Source organism: Eschscholzia californica, unplaced genomic scaffold, assembly GCF_041429995.1.
Source record: "Eschscholzia californica isolate CP2 unplaced genomic scaffold, dmEscCali1.0.p SCAF_4, whole genome shotgun sequence".
NCBI lineage: Eukaryota > Viridiplantae > Streptophyta > Magnoliopsida > Ranunculales > Papaveraceae > Eschscholzia > Eschscholzia californica.
Genome location: NW_028238461.1, coordinates 54,694,218 through 54,715,050, shown reverse-complemented (window position 1 = coordinate 54,715,050; position 20,833 = coordinate 54,694,218). Strand labels below are relative to the sequence as shown.

The 20,833-nt window shown below is 35.4% G+C and overlaps 1 protein-coding gene and 2 pseudogenes across 3 annotated transcripts; 2 read left to right on the top strand and 1 right to left on the bottom strand.

Moving 5' to 3' along the window:
* Positions 1–865: 865 nt before the first annotated feature.
* Positions 866–1,752, top strand: LOC147546343 (large ribosomal subunit protein uL11 pseudogene; annotated as a pseudogene). Its single transcript, XR_015223217.1, has one exon. The product of XR_015223217.1 is annotated as a large ribosomal subunit protein uL11 pseudogene (transcript).
* Positions 1,753–10,368: 8,616 nt separating this feature from the next.
* Positions 10,369–12,103, top strand: LOC147546342 (aquaporin PIP2-2-like). The gene is made up of 3 exons (XM_086633344.1): positions 10,369–10,964; positions 11,083–11,519; positions 11,626–12,103. The coding sequence occupies exons 1-3, from the start codon at positions 10,655–10,657 to the stop codon at positions 11,743–11,745; spliced, it is 867 nt and encodes a 288-aa protein (XP_086489470.1). The 5' UTR covers positions 10,369–10,654; the 3' UTR covers positions 11,746–12,103.
* Positions 12,104–15,867: 3,764 nt separating this feature from the next.
* Positions 15,868–17,850, bottom strand: LOC147546341 (BTB/POZ and MATH domain-containing protein 3 pseudogene; annotated as a pseudogene). Its single transcript, XR_015223566.1, has 2 exons — positions 17,540–17,850; positions 15,868–16,885 (listed from the first exon to the last, which is right to left on the bottom strand). The product of XR_015223566.1 is annotated as a BTB/POZ and MATH domain-containing protein 3 pseudogene (transcript).
* Positions 17,851–20,833: the final 2,983 nt, after the last annotated feature.

The following is a 20,833-nucleotide window of genomic DNA, read 5'->3' as shown; positions in this document are numbered from 1 at the left end:
TAAAGTTTTTATTCTTTTATTTTCTAAACAGCAAATTCTTGCTAGGCTTTCTTTTGCACAAGATTTGTTAAAGAACCTTAAGATCTAGAAAAATGGTTAAGTAAACAATGTTATCTTGCTATCTTGATAAGCAAAGATTTGAGAGCACTACGGTTTTATAAAAGGCACACGCACGAGACCGGCCCAGAGCCAAAATCAATTTTACATAGGCAAATCATTGTTTGTACACATACCCAACTTTGGAAGAATAAGAAAAATGGTGGGCGCCCCACTACCCATCAACCATATCCTTCCCTGAACCATTTTCATCTGTATCCCTGTCAACTCAACTCCCTATCTCTCTCTTATACCTGTGGAGGGGAAAGGAGGATGGCCGTTGCGTTGGGGGATGGCAGCGAGGTTTCGCTGGTAGAGACGATCCTCTACCCCGAAGGCCATTCACCTCCATTTCTTTCAGTGCTCGAACAGAGAGGAGGGGTGTGTGGCATTTGTAAAGCCGGCTGTATCTAGTACTTGCCTTCTAATAAATATGAGAAAATTCAATAGACACCTCAAAATGTCAAAGCACAATTCTTGCAAGGGAAATTTTAAATGCACTCGCCATTTTTGTTATAGACACTCACATCTAAGGTGTTATAGGTTCATGTCAAAGGAGATATCGTTCAACAAACAAAAAAAAGTCAAAGGAGATACGAGTGTGGTATGTAAAAATGGTGAGTTTATATAAAAGATTTTCCTTCTTATAATTCGTGGAAGGACACCCAAAGCTTGGAGAAGTTATATAGACACCTCTTTTTCGGATTGGAAGTCTAGCCAAGTAAGGTGCCTATAGGATATTCAATCTCTCATCTCGTAATCAGGAGCCCAACAAAAGCAACACCAGCCTTCTAGACAACAATTACAATCTAGCAAAACTAAAACCCTAATCCTTTCTTTTGCGTTTTATTGGACAAGTCCTCCCTCCCACAGCCTTCTCTTCCCAAACCCTAATAACCCTAGCTCCGGAAATCAGCAGCAGCAGCAGCAACCATGCCACCAAAGTTTGATCCCAGTCAGGTCGTCGACGTTTACGTTCGTGTCACCGGTGGTGAAGTAGGTGCTGCCAGTTCTCTCGCTCCTAAGATCGGACCTCTCGGACTTTCACCAAAGAAGATCGGAGAAGACATCGCCAAAGAAACAGCTAAAGATTGGAAGGGTCTTCGTGTTACAGTTAAACTAACTGTTCAAAACAGACAAGCTAAGGTCTCTGTGGTTCCTTCAGCAGCTGCTTTAGTCATCAAAGCTCTCAAAGAACCAGAACGTGACCGGAAAAAGACTAAGAACATCAAGCACACCGGTAACATCTCACTTGATGATGTTATCGAGATTGCTAAGATTATGAGTTCTAGATCAATGGCTAAGGAATTAGCTGGAACAGTGAAGGAGATCCTAGGGACTTGTGTTTCTGTTGGATGTACGGTTGATGGAAAGGATCCTAAAGATTTACAGCAAGAGATTGAAGATGGAGATGTTGAAATTCCTCAAGATTGAGATTTTAATGTGAGAGTATACTTCTGTTTCTCTCTCTCTCTCTCTCTCTCTCTCTCTCTCTCTCTTTAGTCTTTCGTTTTCTATTGCATTTCTATTTTGATGATTTTGATTTCCTGTTTTAGTGTAATATCTGTTTTTTTTCCTTAAAACTTAGTAGTAATTAAGAAGAGATTATGGATAACATTTGCAGATTAAAGATTTAAAAGTTAATGGTTTTGACAATCTCATAATCTAGATATTGTTGTTTGCTTGTTCTTTATTTTTTCGACACACCGATTGGCTTGCTTGATATATGATTAGTATATATGGGTTTGCGTGATGTGTACTAGTTATTGCTTTCTAGGGATTGATCTTTCATCTCTATACGGACCTTATGATAGAAATTTTCGATGCTCCATTTGAATGATTAGTTGCATTTCGAATCTTCATATGATAGTGAAGATGCGAAACCCTAGTTTACAATGAGATATTTGATTTAGAGACCCATTGTTATCGGTCGATGATCGGGAAAGAGTAAAGGTCAAAAGAGGCGTAATAGGTTTATGTCCTTATAGATATCCATCCTTTTCTGCTTAGCTATTTCACAATTAGATAAGAAGATTTATACTTGTTGTCAATTAAGGATTCCATTTATTAATTGTGAACGAGTTGAATATGATTATATGATGGTTCTCGTCCCATGAGAACTATTTCACTTTGTTCTTGTTTTACGAAGAAAAACTAGAGCAAAATAGTTATATGTCGTACCATGAAATTAATGTTGGTGCATTAGCTAAACTAAGTGATTGAGATAACTATAATGTTTCTTAGAAACCTACGCCAGAAGGTAGGGCTAATAGAAGAGTGGTTTTCTAGGTGCTTTCTCACCATCAACGAGTTATTAGAACAGATAGAGAATGCCCATTTTGTAACTTGATGATTGTGGCAAAAATGAACTGGGGATTTGATAGTATCCCAGTTTCAGTTATGCCTGAATCTTTTTTCTTTTCTAATTGTGAGACTGATATGAAGTACTAGCTTTGAGAATACACATTTGTATGATTTGAATTTGATTGACTTCATTGTAGGTAAATTCAATCATTTTAGCTTTGAGATCATGGCTGAAAGTGTTTGTTAACATGAATTGTTTAAGTGCGGTGGGTAGCCAGCCCCGCCCTTTTGTTCATAGGTGAACCAGTCCTAAACCTTTGTCGGTCTAGGCTTGTATAGTTTAGGTGACTGAAATGAAGCGGATTTTGTCCGTTTTTTCTAATCAACTTCCTGAGAGTAGCATGGAAAGGAATATGAGGAGACACAAGTTGGTACAGCAGAGGCCTAGGTAGTGAAAGCCCATATAGCCCTAATTTCTTAATTTAAAGGCATTACTGCTTGTTCCAAGTCTAACCCACAACCTAGCTGACTCACAAGTAAGTTCGATAAATTTATTGTTGATGAACGCCATGTGGTAGGAGTTGGATTGGAGGGGGAAAAAACAAGTGATGTTTTCCGAGTAGGCATTCTAGCTGCGATTACCCCCACACTTTTGTGTAATGGAACCTTTGGAGTAGAGGAATTGAGCGAGAAATGCATGGAAGAACTTGATGTAGTGAAAAATAATGGCAAGCCACTGAAATACCCAAAATGAAAGCTACAAGTTTCGGAATTTGGAAGTTTTGAGCGTTACTGTAGCTAATCCTACAAGCGGTCCACTTTGAGGGTCAAATCCAAGATTTCTTTACCCTTTATAAATTTTTCGAGTTCCAAAAACATATATAGATTAAGGAGAACTTTTTCACAGTTTTGTTGCATCACCCGAACATAGAAGTGTCATTGAAATATTTCTGCTGTCTATAATTAAGTTTACCACATGTTAATGTGGTCTCTATTCTCTCTATCCTTGGCCTTTATTGTAGAATCTATTTCTGTAAAGTTTCTCTTTATGTTCTTCACTGCCAACATGTGGTAATCAAGAAGACATTCGGTAGGACAAGAAAAGCGAGACGAGATGGTTTTATGGGCAAGGCATCGTGAAATTGGTGGTGGTGGTGAATTGTAGCTTCTCTTTTTCATTTTCAACAATGTGGTATTAGGCTTAGGCCTACTTTCACTGTTTTATTTTATTTTTTAGCTTTTGGATAAAGTGGGTATAGAACTATAGATAGAGCTGATATCTCTCATGTATGATTTGTGAAATTGAGCTGTAATTTTGGAATAGTCTTGTGTGTCCTTTTTGTCCGAATTCATAGAATGAATTTCTGGTAAGGAAGAATATTCCCACGTGGCATGCCTAGGTGTTCAATTGTAGACGTGGCAGTAGGTGATTGGGTATACGGTAGAGTAATGGGAGAGCAGACAGCGGTGGTAGGACGGTGGAGGAGAGGTGGGGTGGGCCGGTGGGGGATGTGGATCTCCGTGATATTGTCTGTCGTCTTCATGTGTGGTTTCTATGAGTGAGGATAGATAGACAGACTCCTTTTCTTTATTTCTTCACAGGACTCGAGTGCTTGACTTTTAGCTCTCGTCTCTCACTCTTCTCATTATCACGTTCCAAATTCATGAGATCAAGTGTCAATTGTTTATGTGTGACCAATGGAGTAAGGTTGGCCGATGCGATATTGTTCATAGTAGAGCATCGTTGATGACATAAACGACTACTATTGCTCTGCACGGTTAAACACTTGTGGCTTAGAGTAGCATCGTTGTTTCTTTTTAAGAAACAATGAGTTTTGAGACTCAGATCTCTCTGGTGGAAAAATATACATTAATGTTTACAACTAATTAGAATTGGCGCGAGAGGAGCAAATTCTTGTATTTTGTTCTAGAACAGGCTAGATTGATTGTTGAACAACTAAGGTAAAAACTTGTGAGAAGAAGCTTTTTTAGACTCAAGGAAACCAACCACGCTTTGATAGTAACATATTTTCCATGAGGTGTAATTTTTTCCAACCGACAAAATCATGAATTGGATGGAATGTCAGTTCACCTAATTATATTACCTCCTAGTCCTTGCTAGCTCCCACCTCAATGAGGTGGTAATTAAGATATGAATCTTCTCGTTTGTAGTTTTCTTACTTTTGTACTCATCACTAGGTTGGTAGTGGGACGACTTCAATATTCATCTACTCCACATATTTCCATTATCTACTGCATCTAGTACTTTGTAGGACTCTTTAGTTAAAGTTGAATGCCATTTTCCTCCCCAATAATTAACAAAAAAAAACATTAATGTTATGCCCAACCGATATTTCGGCTGAATACCAACCGGAGTACTTGGACTGGTTAAATCTAGTGAGAGAAAGTAGTCAAATATTTTCTGTCATTAAATCTGAATCAGTCAAATACCCTGACTGAGTTTCGACCAGATATTAGCCGGGCGTAACATCACAGTCAAATTCATGTTAAGAGCACATGCAAATAGGCTTCGGGTCCAATTGTTAGCGTCAGCTCTTTAGGTTTGCGATCATTTTCGAATTATTGTCTTGAAAAAGTTATTTATTTCTAAGACTTTCTTATTTAACAATAGGCATTAGATAAAATTTAGGTAGTCTCTGCACTTCTTACGGTAAATTTTAAGAGTTTTTATTTGATATTTAGGTGTCTGATTATCAGTTATAATTGTATATCTGTTATTTCAATCGTCATATAATTTTTTTAATAATGTATGATCGTGATATAATCAATGTCATGTAATAAACTTAATAATTCTTGTAATATTTTGTAAAAGAATAAAAAGGTTACAAGTATTTGGTCCATAATATTTAATATTATTATCTCTATTGTGGTATTATAAAATTTGAGAAAATTAAATATATAATCACATTAAAACATCAAAATTTGTAGGACAGATGAAGTTTACTTTTCTACTAAACGTGTTGAACATGCATGATATAAGGTTCTGCTGAAACAATATATGAGGCTATGTATATGTCTGTCTTAAAAATATTAAAAATAAACTGATACATTTTTTTGTTAAACTTACATTTAATAATACAACTTGCATTTGTCTAAACATAAAATAATTAGAGTATTGTCTACATAATTTTTTAGAAGACCAGCAAAGAAACAACAAAGGAATTATAAAGAAGGGAGATGATATATTATTGGATCTTCAAAAAGAATTGTAGGCACATCGTGTGGTTCATGTTTTTGTGTGGGCTCATGGGACATCTTCTTGTGTGTTTGTTGTTATAATAGGTGATGTGAATTGAGTGGTTAAATGTACACAGAGATCATAGGTTCAAGCTACAGAGAAATTGACCAAGATAGTCATCACAATGACATTGATACATCAACAAAATATGATAAACACGATAGTCATTAATTTTAACCCTTACATAAGGGCCCTAAAACAAAACTAATCCGCTAACTTAAAGCCTAAATAACTACTTTATTTATACTTTTAATAACTTGTGCTAATAAATCATAGATTTCACATCCGCGGAGGAGCTTAATATCAAATCGAAAACTTAAAGAATTTTGAAATACATGTACAACCAAGGGCGGAGGCAGGGAGAGGCTACCCCTGGCTGCAGTTCACTGTAATGTAGAGACAACCCGGGTGGTTATTTGCTAAAACCATCACCCAACACATCCGAGATCGATTCCCTCTCCCCCCCAACTTCTGAGTTTTTTAATTGCTATTTGTTTATTTCGTGTTGGTCCTTCTAATGTAATATTTTTACTTTTAGTCTGCAACTTATGCCCCTATTTCTAAGTCTAATTCTTATTTGACCCTTTTTTGTGCTAATTCAAGTTTTACACCATTTGTTAAGTTTTTTCCAAATTATGTTTAGTTATTTCTTCATCCCCTAATTAGCAATGATCAAATACATTATGTTTGAACTACTAACACAAATTTACATATTCGAAAAAAAATACTTCTCAAATTATTACTTATTAGTAATATATTTATGTATTTTTGACTTTCTTAGTAATTTTAGGCTAATTCGAAGTGACTTTCTAGATCCTGGCTCCGCCCTTGTGTACAAGTTACAACCTAACTTTAAGAATTTCTCTAATAAAATAAGTCTAGTCTTCTCTAATAAACTCCACTATTAAGCCCCTTAGAAATCGGGCCCATCGAACAGAACCGGCCCATAAATTACGCAACCGACCAGGGTATGACCGTATGAGGCTAGAGACTCTAGAGTCTAGACCAGTAACTGTATCACCTGTTCAACGTCGTGTGACGTGTGGTGGGTTGCTAACTATTGCTCTACGTGGTGGACCCCACTTTCTGGAGCCCATCGTTATTTCCCAGAGCTTTGACTCGTTTCAATGCATGCACACGTGTCAAAACAATTTCAACCGTCCAACAATCCACGTGTCATTCACGAAACACGACAAAATTAATTCTGCACGAGAATTTATGCGCCACGTTGTTGATGACACGCTGTGTCAGATCAGTTCGTCTTTGATATTTGTGCACTAAAATCCAACGGACCGTATCCGATTTTTAGTCCCAAAAATGAAATGAATCAGACCAGTAGAAAGAAAACCGGGTTCTGTTATTAGACCGGTTATTCTGATTCTCCTGTTTCCTTGGGATACTTAAATTATTATGGAACGTGTGACACGAGGGAAGATTAGGGCAATCTGGACTCACAGATCAAATTAGGTGTTCATTAGATAAGTTATTTTGTTTAAGCTTAGCTGTCCACCAACCAATCAAACAAGGCTTAACTACTAATCTAATTTTATATGACCTTGTGTTTATGTTGGTTTCATGGGGTCATTCTCCTAATTATAAGGTTATCATTTGTTCTAATTAGAGCATCTCCAATGGGACACTCTAAGAAACACTCTAAAAGTCCTAGTTGTCAAGGACCAATAGAGATTCTCTTTCCTAAATGTCAATATAGAGACACTCTAATTTTTGTCGGTCTCTAATGGAGATCTCTAAAGTGTCTATACTTAATACACAAGTCCTTCTTCAATTCAATAGATAAAAAGTAGTTGAAAAGCAAGATTTTCTATTGGTTGAAATTTAAAAGTAACACTTAGAGAGTCTCAAGTAGACACTCTCATTTTAGAGTTTCTCTCTCTAGACACTCTATAATAAATGTGTCCACCTCATATTAGAGTGTCTAATAAAGTGTTCCATTGGAGATGATTTTTTAACAAAAACTCCAAAAAGTTTATGTGACACTCTAAGTGTTAGAGATTGAGTGTCCCATTGGAGATGCTCTTAGTGATTAGAAAATCGGACCGTTGAATATGCTTGGTTGGAATGAGAAAACATTATAATTGTGAACATGTCATTTTTTTTGTGAAATGCCCTTCTTGTCTGCTTAGTTTGAAAATGATGTTTCATTTGCTCTTTCATTTTCATACCAAGTGAAGTGAATTATATACAACTCCATCTCAAGTAAAATGCCTTTGGTCTTGGAGTATTATGTTTTGGTGTTGGATTAGGTATGTAAAACACAACAAGTATAATGACTAGCGCAAAATATATGTAGTTACGCACTAACTTTCTACTTTCAGATAAAAAAGTTTTTGTCATAGTGATATTGTCTTGAATTGTTAGTTGTTCGAGATATTCGTCGTGTAACTTCTTATAAAAAGTATAGCCTAATAGAGTTATCATGGTATTATAAAAGAAAATTTATTGTTATAATAGATTCAGTAAAACTGATAAGAACGTTCTAACGATAATGCAGTTAATACCAAAATTGTGGTGAAAATTATAGTGACACGCTAACAAGAAATCTTAAACACCCAAGAAAAGAAAGCCAATCTAAAAAGCTACCTTAACATAAACCATAAATTGTTTATAAGGTAATTAGAGTCATACGTAAACATTTAATATAGCTAATCTAGTCCACCTTATACATCACATGACTCATTGCCGAGTCAATATTCCCTATTCAGTAAAAAGGTAAACCAAAGGTGAATACTCTAGTCACTGTATGAGTCTAGCACTATACCATAAGAGGTTATAACAGTAGAGATTCTTCCCACATAACGGTCCAAATGTCATAAATCTAGAAAGAGCTTGTAAAATAGGAATATACCGAGATCTATTCACCAAAAGTAGAAAAGTAAAGTAAAAAAGATGGTAGTGTTTGTTTTTCAATATCTATCTAAAATCTCATTCGTTATTGAAATCAACCAACACTAAATTTTAAAACGATTGTTATTATCTGATTCGTAATGTTTGATTTTGTCTGAATTACATAATTTTAAATTTGAACTGAAAAATATTAAATGTACGAAATATGATAACTTAATTTGTGACATGTTGATTCATATAGTTAAAAGAATTACTTATCTAAATTGTAGTAAACTCCGAATTCTTTTCATTGAATGTAAGTCATTAAATCACAAAAGAAGTCAATTTCTTTTTCGTGTATACAACACTTCTAATTAGACATCGATCGAGTCTGACGATTTAGATCCAAATTCACCATAAAAGTTGAACAAAAACACCAGGGGCGGCCCTGACTTTTCGGTGGCCCGAAGCGAGGTCTGAAAATGTGGCCCTTTCTACCAAATTGTAAAACGTCTAAATGTATTTACATGAAAACGATAAGTACCACAATATATTTTCATCATATTTATATAACAAAATAATTTTTTTGTTCTTCTTAAATTTTTCGATGCAAAGTCACTAATAATAGTCGAATAATCAAGACTATCAGTTATATCCTTCTCAATAGATATAATAGCTAACCAGTTTAACCTTTCTTCTGACATAGTAGATCGAATATAAGACTTAATCAACTTCAACTTAGAAAAACTCCTTTCTGCAGAGGCAACAATAACTAGTATCGTTTACATAATTCTATAAGAAACTCATGTGGTCGGTTAACAACCTTTCATATCTTTCAAAAAATCTAGTACTTCAGCTGGTCTTTTGATCTCATTTGGTAAAAGACGCTTCAACATTTTCAGTTCAGAAACTAAGTCTAGTCCGTCTATGTTATATGACTCATTATGCTTGAAAAATGTTTCAAAGCGAATACATTAATATCTCAAATTACCATCATCTTGGGAGTTTAACTTTTTTTTTAACTCAAACAGAAAACTAAATATTTCTTTGTATTTCTAGTTTGCTCGAATATGCTCTTAAGTGAAGAAAAAGTCTGATCTAATATGTATATGTAATAATTAACTCTAAATGCTTCTTCAAGTGACATTGATGGATCTTCACACGCATTCTCGTCAAACTGTGTCTTTCTTTGAATAATACGTTTTTCCCAAAATGTTGTTTCAACTCCCATTTTAATGGCAATCTCTTTAACTTCAACCATGCCTTCTTCAAATCTCACTTCTCTATAATTTCAAGAGAACGAATGAGTCCATTCAATTTCTCTAATGCAACATCAATATCCATATCTTCAGCTTGAAGTGTTTTGCTAATAGAGTTTACCGCAAACAATAGATTATGCCAAATAACTATGCTCAAAAGGAATTTTTGAAAGTCTTGTTTTAATATGATTTTGGCATCATAAACTGTTTTTGAATCATCACTTGTCTCCACCAATTCTTCTAAAGCTTCTCGTAATTGTGGAACTTCAAACCTAATGTCTTGGTGGCCCTTTTTACTTAACATTTTTTAAATTGGATAAGCTTCTCGTAATCATAACTTGTCTCTACCAGTTTTTGAATCAACACTTTCTACTCTACTTTCACATAAATCAATTAAACTGTTGGGCCCACCATCTATTTAAAGATCATCAAATTTGGTGGCCCTTTTTACTTACCGTTTTTTAAATGGGGCCCATATAATTTTGTTAGAGAGTTGGACTTCTTATATATTTCTTACAGAAATTAATGTCTCGGTGGCCCCTAAAAGCCGGTGGTCCGAAGCGACGCTTTGTTCGCTTTGGCCCAGGGCCACCCCTGAAAAACACTACCCACACTAAACAAAGGGGCGATTGACCTAGAGATGGAGAGTGGAGAGATGATGGATGGGAAATGGGCCCATGAAAACGAAGCAAATGAAGATTAGTGAGAGAAGAGATGGTCGGCAAAAATATTCAAACCTAAATGACCTAATCTGTCTGTCTTAAAATTACACCATAAATAGACACCACCCCCTCTCCCATTCCTTACTCCATAACTCTTCAATCCTCAGCAACACAGAGCCCCATTCTCTCTCTCTCTCTCTCTCTAAGACTTCTTTCTTCTTGCCAGTAACATGGGTAAGGACATTGAGGTGACTGATCCACAAAGTGGTGGTGGGTTTACCACAAAAGACTATTCTGATCCACCACCAGCTCCATTTTTCGATTTTGAAGAACTCTCAAAATGGTCTTTTTACAGAGCTTTAATCGCTGAGTTTGTTGCTACTCTTCTCTTTCTTTACATTACTGTTTTAACTGTCATTGGTTACAAATCACAAGTTGCCATTGGTGGTGATGAATGTGGTGGTGTCGGTATTCTTGGTATCGCTTGGGCTTTCGGTGGAATGATCTTCGTTCTCGTCTACTGCACCGCCGGTATCTCAGGTCTGTAACTAAAACCCTCACCGGAATCTGACCCATTCCCCTCCCCCCCCCCAAAAAAAAAACAAATTTCTCTTACCCATTAATCTAAGAAATCTAATTTGTTTGAAATTTGAAACAGGAGGACACATTAACCCAGCAGTGACATTCGGATTGTTCTTGGCAAGGAAGGTTTCACTAATTAGGGCAGTTCTATACATGGTGGCTCAATGTCTAGGTGCAATTTGTGGTGTTGGGTTAGTAAAAGCTTTCCAAAAAGCTTACTATGTTAGATTTGGTGGTGGAGCAAATGAATTAGCAGCTGGGTATAGTAAAGGAACTGGTTTAGCAGCTGAAATTATTGGAACATTTGTTCTTGTTTACACTGTTTTCTCTGCTACTGACCCTAAAAGAAGTGCTAGAGATTCACATATCCCTGTTTTAGCACCATTACCAATTGGTTTTGCTGTTTTCATGGTTCATCTTGCTACTATCCCCATTACTGGTACTGGAATTAACCCTGCTAGAAGTTTTGGAGCTGCTGTCATTTACAACAAAGACAAAGCTTGGGATGATCAGGTAATAATGGCTGATTAAGTTCAAATTTTGATTTTTTTTAGTTGTTTTAAGACTTGGGTTTTTTAGATCAAGTTCAAAATTTGATGAGTTTTTTTTTTTGTTGCAGTGGATTTTCTGGGTTGGACCATTTATTGGAGCTGCCATTGCTGCTTTTTACCATCAGTTTATTCTTAGAGCTGGAGCAGTTAAGGCTCTTGGGTCATTCAGGAGTAATGCTCACAACTGATCCATGAAAAGAGTTTGATCATCAAAATAATGGAGCAGAGAGAGAGAGAAAGAGAGAGGGTTAGTGAGAGATTTGGGGAAGAAAGAAGGAACTGTAGATATAAATTGCTTGGAAAGAAGAAAGGAAGGGTTTTTATTTTGTGATCATCATCACTATTCTTTCTCACTCTCTTCTTCTTGTTTGTTTGATAATTTATTGTATCTAAGTGTTTTAATTTCTGTTGTTTAAATTTCTTATTTTGATTTTTCAGTTGTTTTTGTTTCAATTTTCCTAGTTTGTTTGTTTGTTTCAAGGTTTCATCTTTAATTATTGTGTACTTTGATTATTAATGTTATCAAGTAGTAGTTGTTTTTCTTCAGTTGGGAGTTGCTTTGAGTAGAAATTAAGTTTCCATTAATACAAGTATGTATGGAGTGAATCAATAATTCCACTATGGGTAACTTTTGATGGTTTAAGTTTCTTAAAAAAAATTATAGATCCCAATTTAGACAGTAAATAATAAAGCTTTCGGCGTCGCCCCCGGATTGAACTTACCCATACTTATTTCAGATTCATTCAAACAAAATTGCATTAACTGTTGTAGTTGATTTTAAAAGTTGTTTTTAATAGTTTCACGAAGATAAGTTTTTTTGGTTTTGTTCAACAGAAACTTCATATGATATACTATACTTGAGTCATACTCATATATGGAGCCAAGATTTGAAGTCAAGGTGAGCTGGAAAAGACTCATTAGAAAATAGGAGGCAAAGTAAGGGGTCGATCATGAAACTTTAGCAAAGTTAAGGGGCAAATGTGAAATTGCACATAAACTAGAGACTATAGAGAAACTAACCGACACAAAAAAAATGTCATGGCGGGGAGCTTGCACCATGGACTTAGTACCTCACTAGAGTCAGGGTTAGTCTATGCTTAGAGTCAAGGTTAGTCAATTGCAAGAGACAGGGTTAGTCGACTTAGTACACGGCCTTGTCTAAAAGCTTAATACTAATGGCCACTGACTAGAGGCAGTGTTAGTCGATGTCTAGTTCCGCCTTTAGTTAGGCCCACGCTATCGATCCAAAAACAAAACATACCCTAAGCCACGACTGACAAGTTACGTATTGAACTTAAAAGTATATTACACGTGGAGACGTGTGAGATTAGTACCACATTGACATAATTTCTCTCATGACTAAGAGTATAAGATCTAGTTCTCTCCCTTCATTCTCGACTAGATTTGGATCAAATGACTGCAAGAAGACAAACTTAAGGCCAAGTAAAAGGGCATTTCAGTCTCACGCAATTAGAAATTAGGTGCATCAATATTCCTCGTAATGATATTAATGTGCTATAGTTTGTCAATCGTAATCCATATAATTGGGTCGGTATCTACCCTCGTCAACTTGTTATAAGGTTAAAAAGTCTAAATTGCTTGGTATCTACCATTGTCGACTTGTTATAAGGTTAAAAAGTCTAAGTTGTTTGGTAAAGGCTTCCTGAGTTTTTTTTTGTTGAAAAAGGCTTCCTGGGTTTTAATCAGAATAAGACAATATCATATAAAAGAGTAAACCAAAGGTTCGATCCAAACTCTTCTAAAAAAGAATTGTTATCTTATTTTCCTTCTATTCTTTAATATTTTTTTTTCTTGTTGAGTTATTCTTTAATCTTTTTGGTAGTTATCATGCATTCTCGTCATGGTTTATACTAATCATTAAGATAAGATTATCTAAGTACAAAAAATGTTATCAATTCCATTGAGAAATATGTGATGCTGAAACAAAAGTATTAATTAAATTAAACTAAACTAAAAGAGGAAAAAGTCCAATACCGGAAGTATTTGTTGTGGTGGTGATTGTGATGGCGGTGGTTAATGGAATTGAGATGATCAATATAAATGATGAATTTTATTATTTTTAGAATTTTAAATAGATCATTAATCTTGATTATTATTGGATTAAGATGAAATTTTGGGTTTTAGGGTCTTCCATCTTACTAAAATTGCAAGTTGATTATAGTATATGTCTTTTGATCATAGTTAATAATTGATAAGCTGATAATCTACATTATCTTTTAGTTCTTCTAATTAATCGTATCAGTAAACTAATTTTATCCCTATTAAATATTGATTAGGTAGCAGTTTTTGTCCTATTTAAATTTTAATGGTAACATTTTCTTTTTGGTTATACAACTAACAATATAGAATTGCTATTTTGCCAGATAATATTAGCAGATACCATCATATTTTGACAATGAAACTTAATTAAATGGGTGTTCCATAGCCCTTCTTTCGGAAATCAAAGAGCCGTGTCTCCAGCGTTTCAGTCCGTGTCTTCTGTTAAAATTCGTTGTAAATGTTATGTTTTGAATGATGTTTTAGCTCAAACAGTATGAGATTCTAAGCCTTTTTTTTATCCTCATATTTTTTGTGAGTAAATATTAAGGATTGCGACAACGTATACGTTCATGATAGTAGTCCTCGGGAATGAAATCCACAAAAAAAGAGTTTTCTTTTAGGGCTAGAACAACCTTCCCAAGTCATACCAGAGATGTCAATATCAACCAAGTGGTTCAACTCATTAATCATAACATTTGAAATGAAATCTTATTAATCAAAGTTTTAATGCGGATATTGCTAATGCTATTCTGAGTATTAATTTGCAGGAAAACAAAGAAGATGAAGTTAAATGCCCTTTAGCAAAATCAGGTAAATATTCCATTAGTTCAATGTACTATAATTTTCGAACTGCAGGAAACCCCACCAATACCGATATGGTGGATTGGAACTTTATCTGGCATATGAATACGACTCCTAGAATCAAACTGTTGTTATGGAAATGCTGCACTTATAACTTACAAGTTCGAGGTAAACTTGGTAAATTTATTGGTTGCAACTACACTTGTCCTTATTGTGATGATATGGAATATCCAAACCATGCGTTACTACATTTTCCATATGCAAGAACCATCTGGTTTTACTTCAATATTCGAACAGAATCTATAACTAATGCCACAGAATGGATTCTAACCTGGAAAGATCTAGATGACGATTTATCGAACTTGTACGGTAAGATTTTATGGTTCATTTGAAAAGCGAGATGTGAAAAATGTTCCACGAAACAGTATCAAACCCCGATGCAAATAATTATCAGAATCAAGGCATTATAAGAATCAAAGCAACACCCACAAAAACTATAAAAGCAGTGACAAGAACTACCAAAAAGCCACATAAACAAACTAAGTGGATCCCCATGCAACACCTTTTCTTAATATTAATGTGGATGCTTCTTCCACTCTACTAACAGAAACTGCAGGTATTGGTTGTATTATTCATGATGATCAGGCAAATTTTGTCATGGCACTATCAGACACAATTCGAGGACAAAATACAGAAGAATGTGAATGCTTAACTATTCACAAGGCGATGCTATGGACAAAAGATCTTAACATTCAACATCTTCACATTGAGAGTGACAACATGAACGTGATCAATCATATCAAGAATCCCACCAATCCAGTGCAATGGAAATCTCTTACGCAAATAGAAGACATTATGAAACTCAAAGACAACTTCACCAACATTATCTTCTTTTATACGCCGAGGCACAAAAACAAAATAGCAAATGCTTTAGCCAAATGGAGTAGGAAGAACAAGCAAAAACGTCTCTGGCACAATGACCATGCTTTATCGAGCGCTGTTTAGCTCTTTGCTTTTCTCATTCAAAGAAAAAAGAAAGACAAAAAACCTTCCCAAGTCAATGGTTTTTATGGTTTCTATTAGGATGGGACTGATGTAATGTGTGGGCATATGTTAAAAGTGGTGTGTGCACCGACCTCTATATTAGGGTTGGGAAAAAGTCCGAGAGCCTGAAATCCGACTTGGTATACTTTGATTTTGTTAGCGCCCATAAACACCTGAAACCTGGAGGTGGATACAATCCAACAGATCCTATGAAATAAATAAAGCCGGTTCGAATTTTAAAATGCCAACCCCTTGAGAAAACAAAAGAAGATGAACATGAAAAAGGAAGTAGAGAGAAAAAGAAATCTTGGTATAGTTCATTAGCCCCGAGGGTGCCTAATAACTCAGCTGCCCTTACTGTGGAAGTTGAGGTCGCCAATTATTGTGGGAAAATTCTATAGGCATACCACAAAAAAACATCTCATTGATCAATCATATATTTGCTAGTACTGGTAGTAGTTTGTAACAGTAATAATTAGGAGAAAGAGAAACTAAATTTAGGGTAAAAGAAAGTCAAGCTCAAAACATCGAACTTTTGCATAGACTGACTCTCCTACTCTGGCCTATTACTATTTTAGTTAGGCTTCTGGCGCAGAGGAACACTTTTTTTTGCTCAATACTAGGATTGACTCAGCATACTTCAATTCAATTATTTCCAAAAGCTCCATCACCAATGAGGGGCAATTTGCTTTCAGATATTCATATCCTTCTGATTTCACCACTTCTCCAAAATTTCCTGGTTCAGTTAAAAATTTTAGACAGAAAGATTTAAGATGAGAACAACAATAGTTTTCTGCTAATACTAGTGTAGTTGCCACTGTATTTGTGGTAACTTCTTCACACAATCTTGACTCACACAAGAGTCTCAATCTATCCAAACCAAACCGATCTGCAACAACTATGAGATTCTGCACCATTATTGTTGGAGTGGAAACGGGAAGCTCGTCCGAGTACAGAAATATGAGCATGACCTTGAAAACAGAGGGTTCAACCTCCTTTATTAAAACCTTATCCATATCTTTGTTTCCAATTAGTCCAAAAAATTGAGCTTTAAATACCGGTGAGCGAGCCGCAAGTATTAATTTATGAGCTTTAAATGTTTCTCCCCCAACTTCAAAAACAATATCGGTACCCATACTTGATTCCATCAACTCTTTCAGACTGTGTCCCATATCGGGTGGAGGAGCTATTTGAACTATTTTAGGATTTTGGATATGGCGTCTAACTACTCCCAAAGTGCAACTAATAACAAGACAATCATCTTTAAGAAAACCTGAGTTCTCTAGAGTTGTCCTTCTAATGAAATTTTTATATCCCGACCTGAATTTTGAGACTAAAGAATGAAAAAAGCTTCCAACTTTATGGTTTCCCTTCTCACTTTGATCTTTCAGTGCAGGGGCGGAACCAGGATTCTCAGCTAGCCTGGGCAAGATTAAAGTTACTCTAAATTAATCGTGTAAATATTATTTATGTGTACTAATTTCACATATTATTATGCATATATGCATTAATCTTGATAATTTTTACCTATAATAAAGTAGGTATTAATGTGAGGAACGAAAGAGAAAAGAAGAAAATGAGACTCGGCAACGAAGAACTAGTCATTATTTGCAAACAAGTCTTGTCTTTTGCGAGAAAACGATGAAATAGACAAGATAGCGACCTTAAACACGAGGAAAATAAGAGAAGATAAAAATAACAAATCTCTTGGTCTCCCTCATAGTAACTCTATCTTTCATAATACAAAAATAATAAGGGTGAAATTGAAATTAAAATAATATATAATCACTAGCAGAAGAAAAAAAAAAAGTAATTTGAGAGTCTATTTTCGAAGCTGGTCAAATTATGGGGGTCATTCTATGAGTTGGTCATAATAGGAGGACTGAAAAGAACCAGCTCTTTAAAAGAAAAAAAACATGCAAAAATAGGGATGAAAATGCTTTAGAGGGGATTTGAACCTCAGACCTTAGATGCACTAGGCAGCAACCTATCCACTGGGCCGGATCCTTGTTCGTGTCATGAGTTTACAGAGGCAACTAAAAATTCCAGCCTGGGCAATGGCCTAGGCTGGACTACACATAGGTCCGCCCCTGTTTCAGTGTGAACTCAACAAAAGTCTCAACGTCATCAACGTCGCTTTCCAAGCTTAGGTACACCGCTACATAGGTCGAGTTGTATTTAGGGTCCTCACCGGCTGGGTAAAATCTCAACATCCAATCGTAGCCACCAACTTGGAATTTATCACTTATGGAAGCCTTACAAGGCATCCTCTTTAGAAGAGAGTATCCTCTAATAACGGATTCATGAGAACCATTAACCAATTCAATCATGGACTTTGATGAAGATGCTGCTTGTAACCCATTAGACATTGAAGAAGAAGATTCCATCTTTTATATTAATCAAGTCTTTCTTCTTCTTTTAGAACTCACCTACTATGTATTAAAACCTTAAACCCTAGTAGTATATAAATAGGAAACTAGACACCCTAAATCTTTCTCAAATTCTCTAATACACATGTGAAGCGTTTCTTTATGGAGTTATAAAGCGCATATAGAGTATAGACCTTCCCTTTTGGGCTGGGCTTTTATGATGGGCTTTTAGGCCAGAGACCTTCTCATATATATATATATATATATATATATATATATATAGAGAGAGAGAGAGAGAGAGAGAGAGAGAGAGAGAAGAAACTGAATTAGCTATTTCAAGAAAAGATAAAGAGTTAAATGAGAGATCGGAAATCGAGTTAAAACTTAGACAAGCTTTAAAATCAAAAGATAGAGAATTGATGTCTTTGAGTGGAGGAGGAGGACAAGATTTGAGTCTTAGTTGGATTAAGATGAAATTTTGGGTTTTAGGGTTGTTTTAAGGTCTTCCATCTTACTAAAATTGCAAGTTGATTATAGTTAATAATTGATAAGCTGATAATCTACATTATCTTTAAGTTCGTCTAATTAATCTTATCAGTAAACTAATTTTATCCCTATTAAATATTGGTTAGGTAGCAGTTTTTGTCCTATTTAAATTTTAATGATAACATTTTCTTTTTGGTTATACAACTAACAATTGGTTAGGTAGCCGTCTTTGTCCTATTTAAATTTTAACGATAACATTTTCTTTTTAGTTATACAACTAACAATAAATAGGAATTGCTATTTTGCCAGATAATATTAGCATATGCCATCATATTTTAACAATGAAACTTAATTAAATGGGAGTTCCATAGCCCTTCTTTCGGAAATCAAAGAGCCGTGTCTCCACCGTTTCAGTCCGTGTCTTCTGTTAAAATTAGTGGAAAATTTTGACTGATATTTTAGCTCGAACAGTCTGAGACTCTGAGCCTCTTTTTTGTCCTCATAGTGGGATTCTATCCCATTTTTTGTGAGTAAATATTACTACGACAAAGTATACATTCATGATAGTTCTTCTAAATGAAATCCAATAATTTCACAAAAAAAAAGGGCTTTCTTTTAGGACTAGACCAACCTTCCGAAGTCAATGGCTTTTATGGTTTCTATTAGGGTCGGATTGAATGTTGATGTGTGGGCATATGTTTAAAGTGGTGTGTGCACCGTCCTATATAATAGGATTGGGATGGAGCCTGGGAACCTGAAATCCGACTCCTGAAATGCCAACCCCTTGAGAAAACAAAAGAAGATGAACATGAAAAAGGAAGGAGAGAAAAAGAAATCTTGGTAAAGTTCATTTAGCCCAGAGGGTGCCTAATAACTAGGCTGCCCTTACTGTGGAAGTTGAGGTCGCCAATTATTGCGGGAAAATTCTCTAGGCACACCAAAAAAACATCTCATTGATCAATCATATATTTGCTAGTACTTGTAGTAGTTGTAACAGTAATAGTTAGGAGAAAGAGAAACTAAATTTAGGGTAAAAGAAAGTCAAGCTCAAAACATCAAACTTTTGCATAGACTGACTCTCCTACTGAGGCTTTTCGCACGACAGACGTTTTTTCTTGCTTGATACTAGGAGTGACTCAGCATACTTCAATTCTATTATCTCCAAAAGCTCGAATGTCAATGAAGGGCAACTCTCTTTCAAATATTCATATCCTTCTGATTTCTTCACTTCTCCAAAACTCCCTGTTTCAGCTAAAAATTTTAGACAGAAAGATTTAAGATGAGAACAACTATAGTATTTCCAACTAGTCCAAAAAATTGAGCTCTAAATACCGGTGACCGAGCAGCAAGTATCAATTTATGAGCTTTAAATGTTTCTCCCCCAACTTCAAAAACAATATCAGTACCGATACTTGATTTCATCAACTCTTTTAGGATTTTGGGTATGGCTTCTGACTACTTGATTTCATCAACTCTTTCAGACCCTGGGCCCATATCAAGTGGAGCTATTTGAACTATTTTAGGATTTTGGGTATGGCTTCTGACTACTCCCAAAGTGCAACTAATAACAAGACCCATATCATCCTTGAGAAAACCTGAGTTCTCAAGAGTTGTCCTTTCAATGAAAGTTGGATATCCCCACATTAACTTTGAGACAAAAGTATGAAAAAAACTTAGAACTTTATGGTTTTCCTTCTCACTTTGATCTTTTAGTGTGAACTCAACAAAAGCCTCAACGTCACTTTCCAAGCTTACGTACACCGATACATGCGTCGAGTTGTCCTCAGTGTCGTCACCGGATGGGTAAAATCTCAACATCCAATTGTAGCCCTCCAACTTGGAATTTATCAGTTATGGAATTCTTACAAGGTATCTTCTTTAGAAGACAGTACCCTTTCAAAACGAATTCATGAGAACGGACCATTAACCAATTCAATAATGGACTTGGATGAAGATGCCGTTTGTAACCCATTTGACATTGAAGAAGAAGATTCAATCTTTTATATTAATCAAGTCTTTCTTCTTCTTCTTTTAGAACTCTGTATTAAAACCTTACACCCTAGTATATAAATAGGAAACTAGAAACCCTAAATTTTGCCAAATTCTCCCATACTGTAGGGAGGATATATTGTTGACAATAATAACCCTCTACTTTGAGTCAAGCGTTTCTTTATGGAACTATAAAGCGCCTATATATAGGACCTTCCCTTTTAGGGCTGGGCTTTTAGGCCATATCTTGGATAACCCAGTAAGACAATAACCGCCGTTGTTAATGAACATAACGGAATTTCAATAGTTGTGTTTATACAGGAAGAGAAATTACTTTCTTCTATCGACAAAGAGAGTTTCTCATTAGGACGATATCCAAAATTCAGGTTAGTTGATTGAGTTTAAGAAATACCCTTCAATTATTTTTCGATTAGATCTATTTTTTGATGATTGAATTTGTATAAGAAATGGATGAACTATTAGATGGATTAGATTGTAGATTAACGGTATCGGATTCAATAATGAT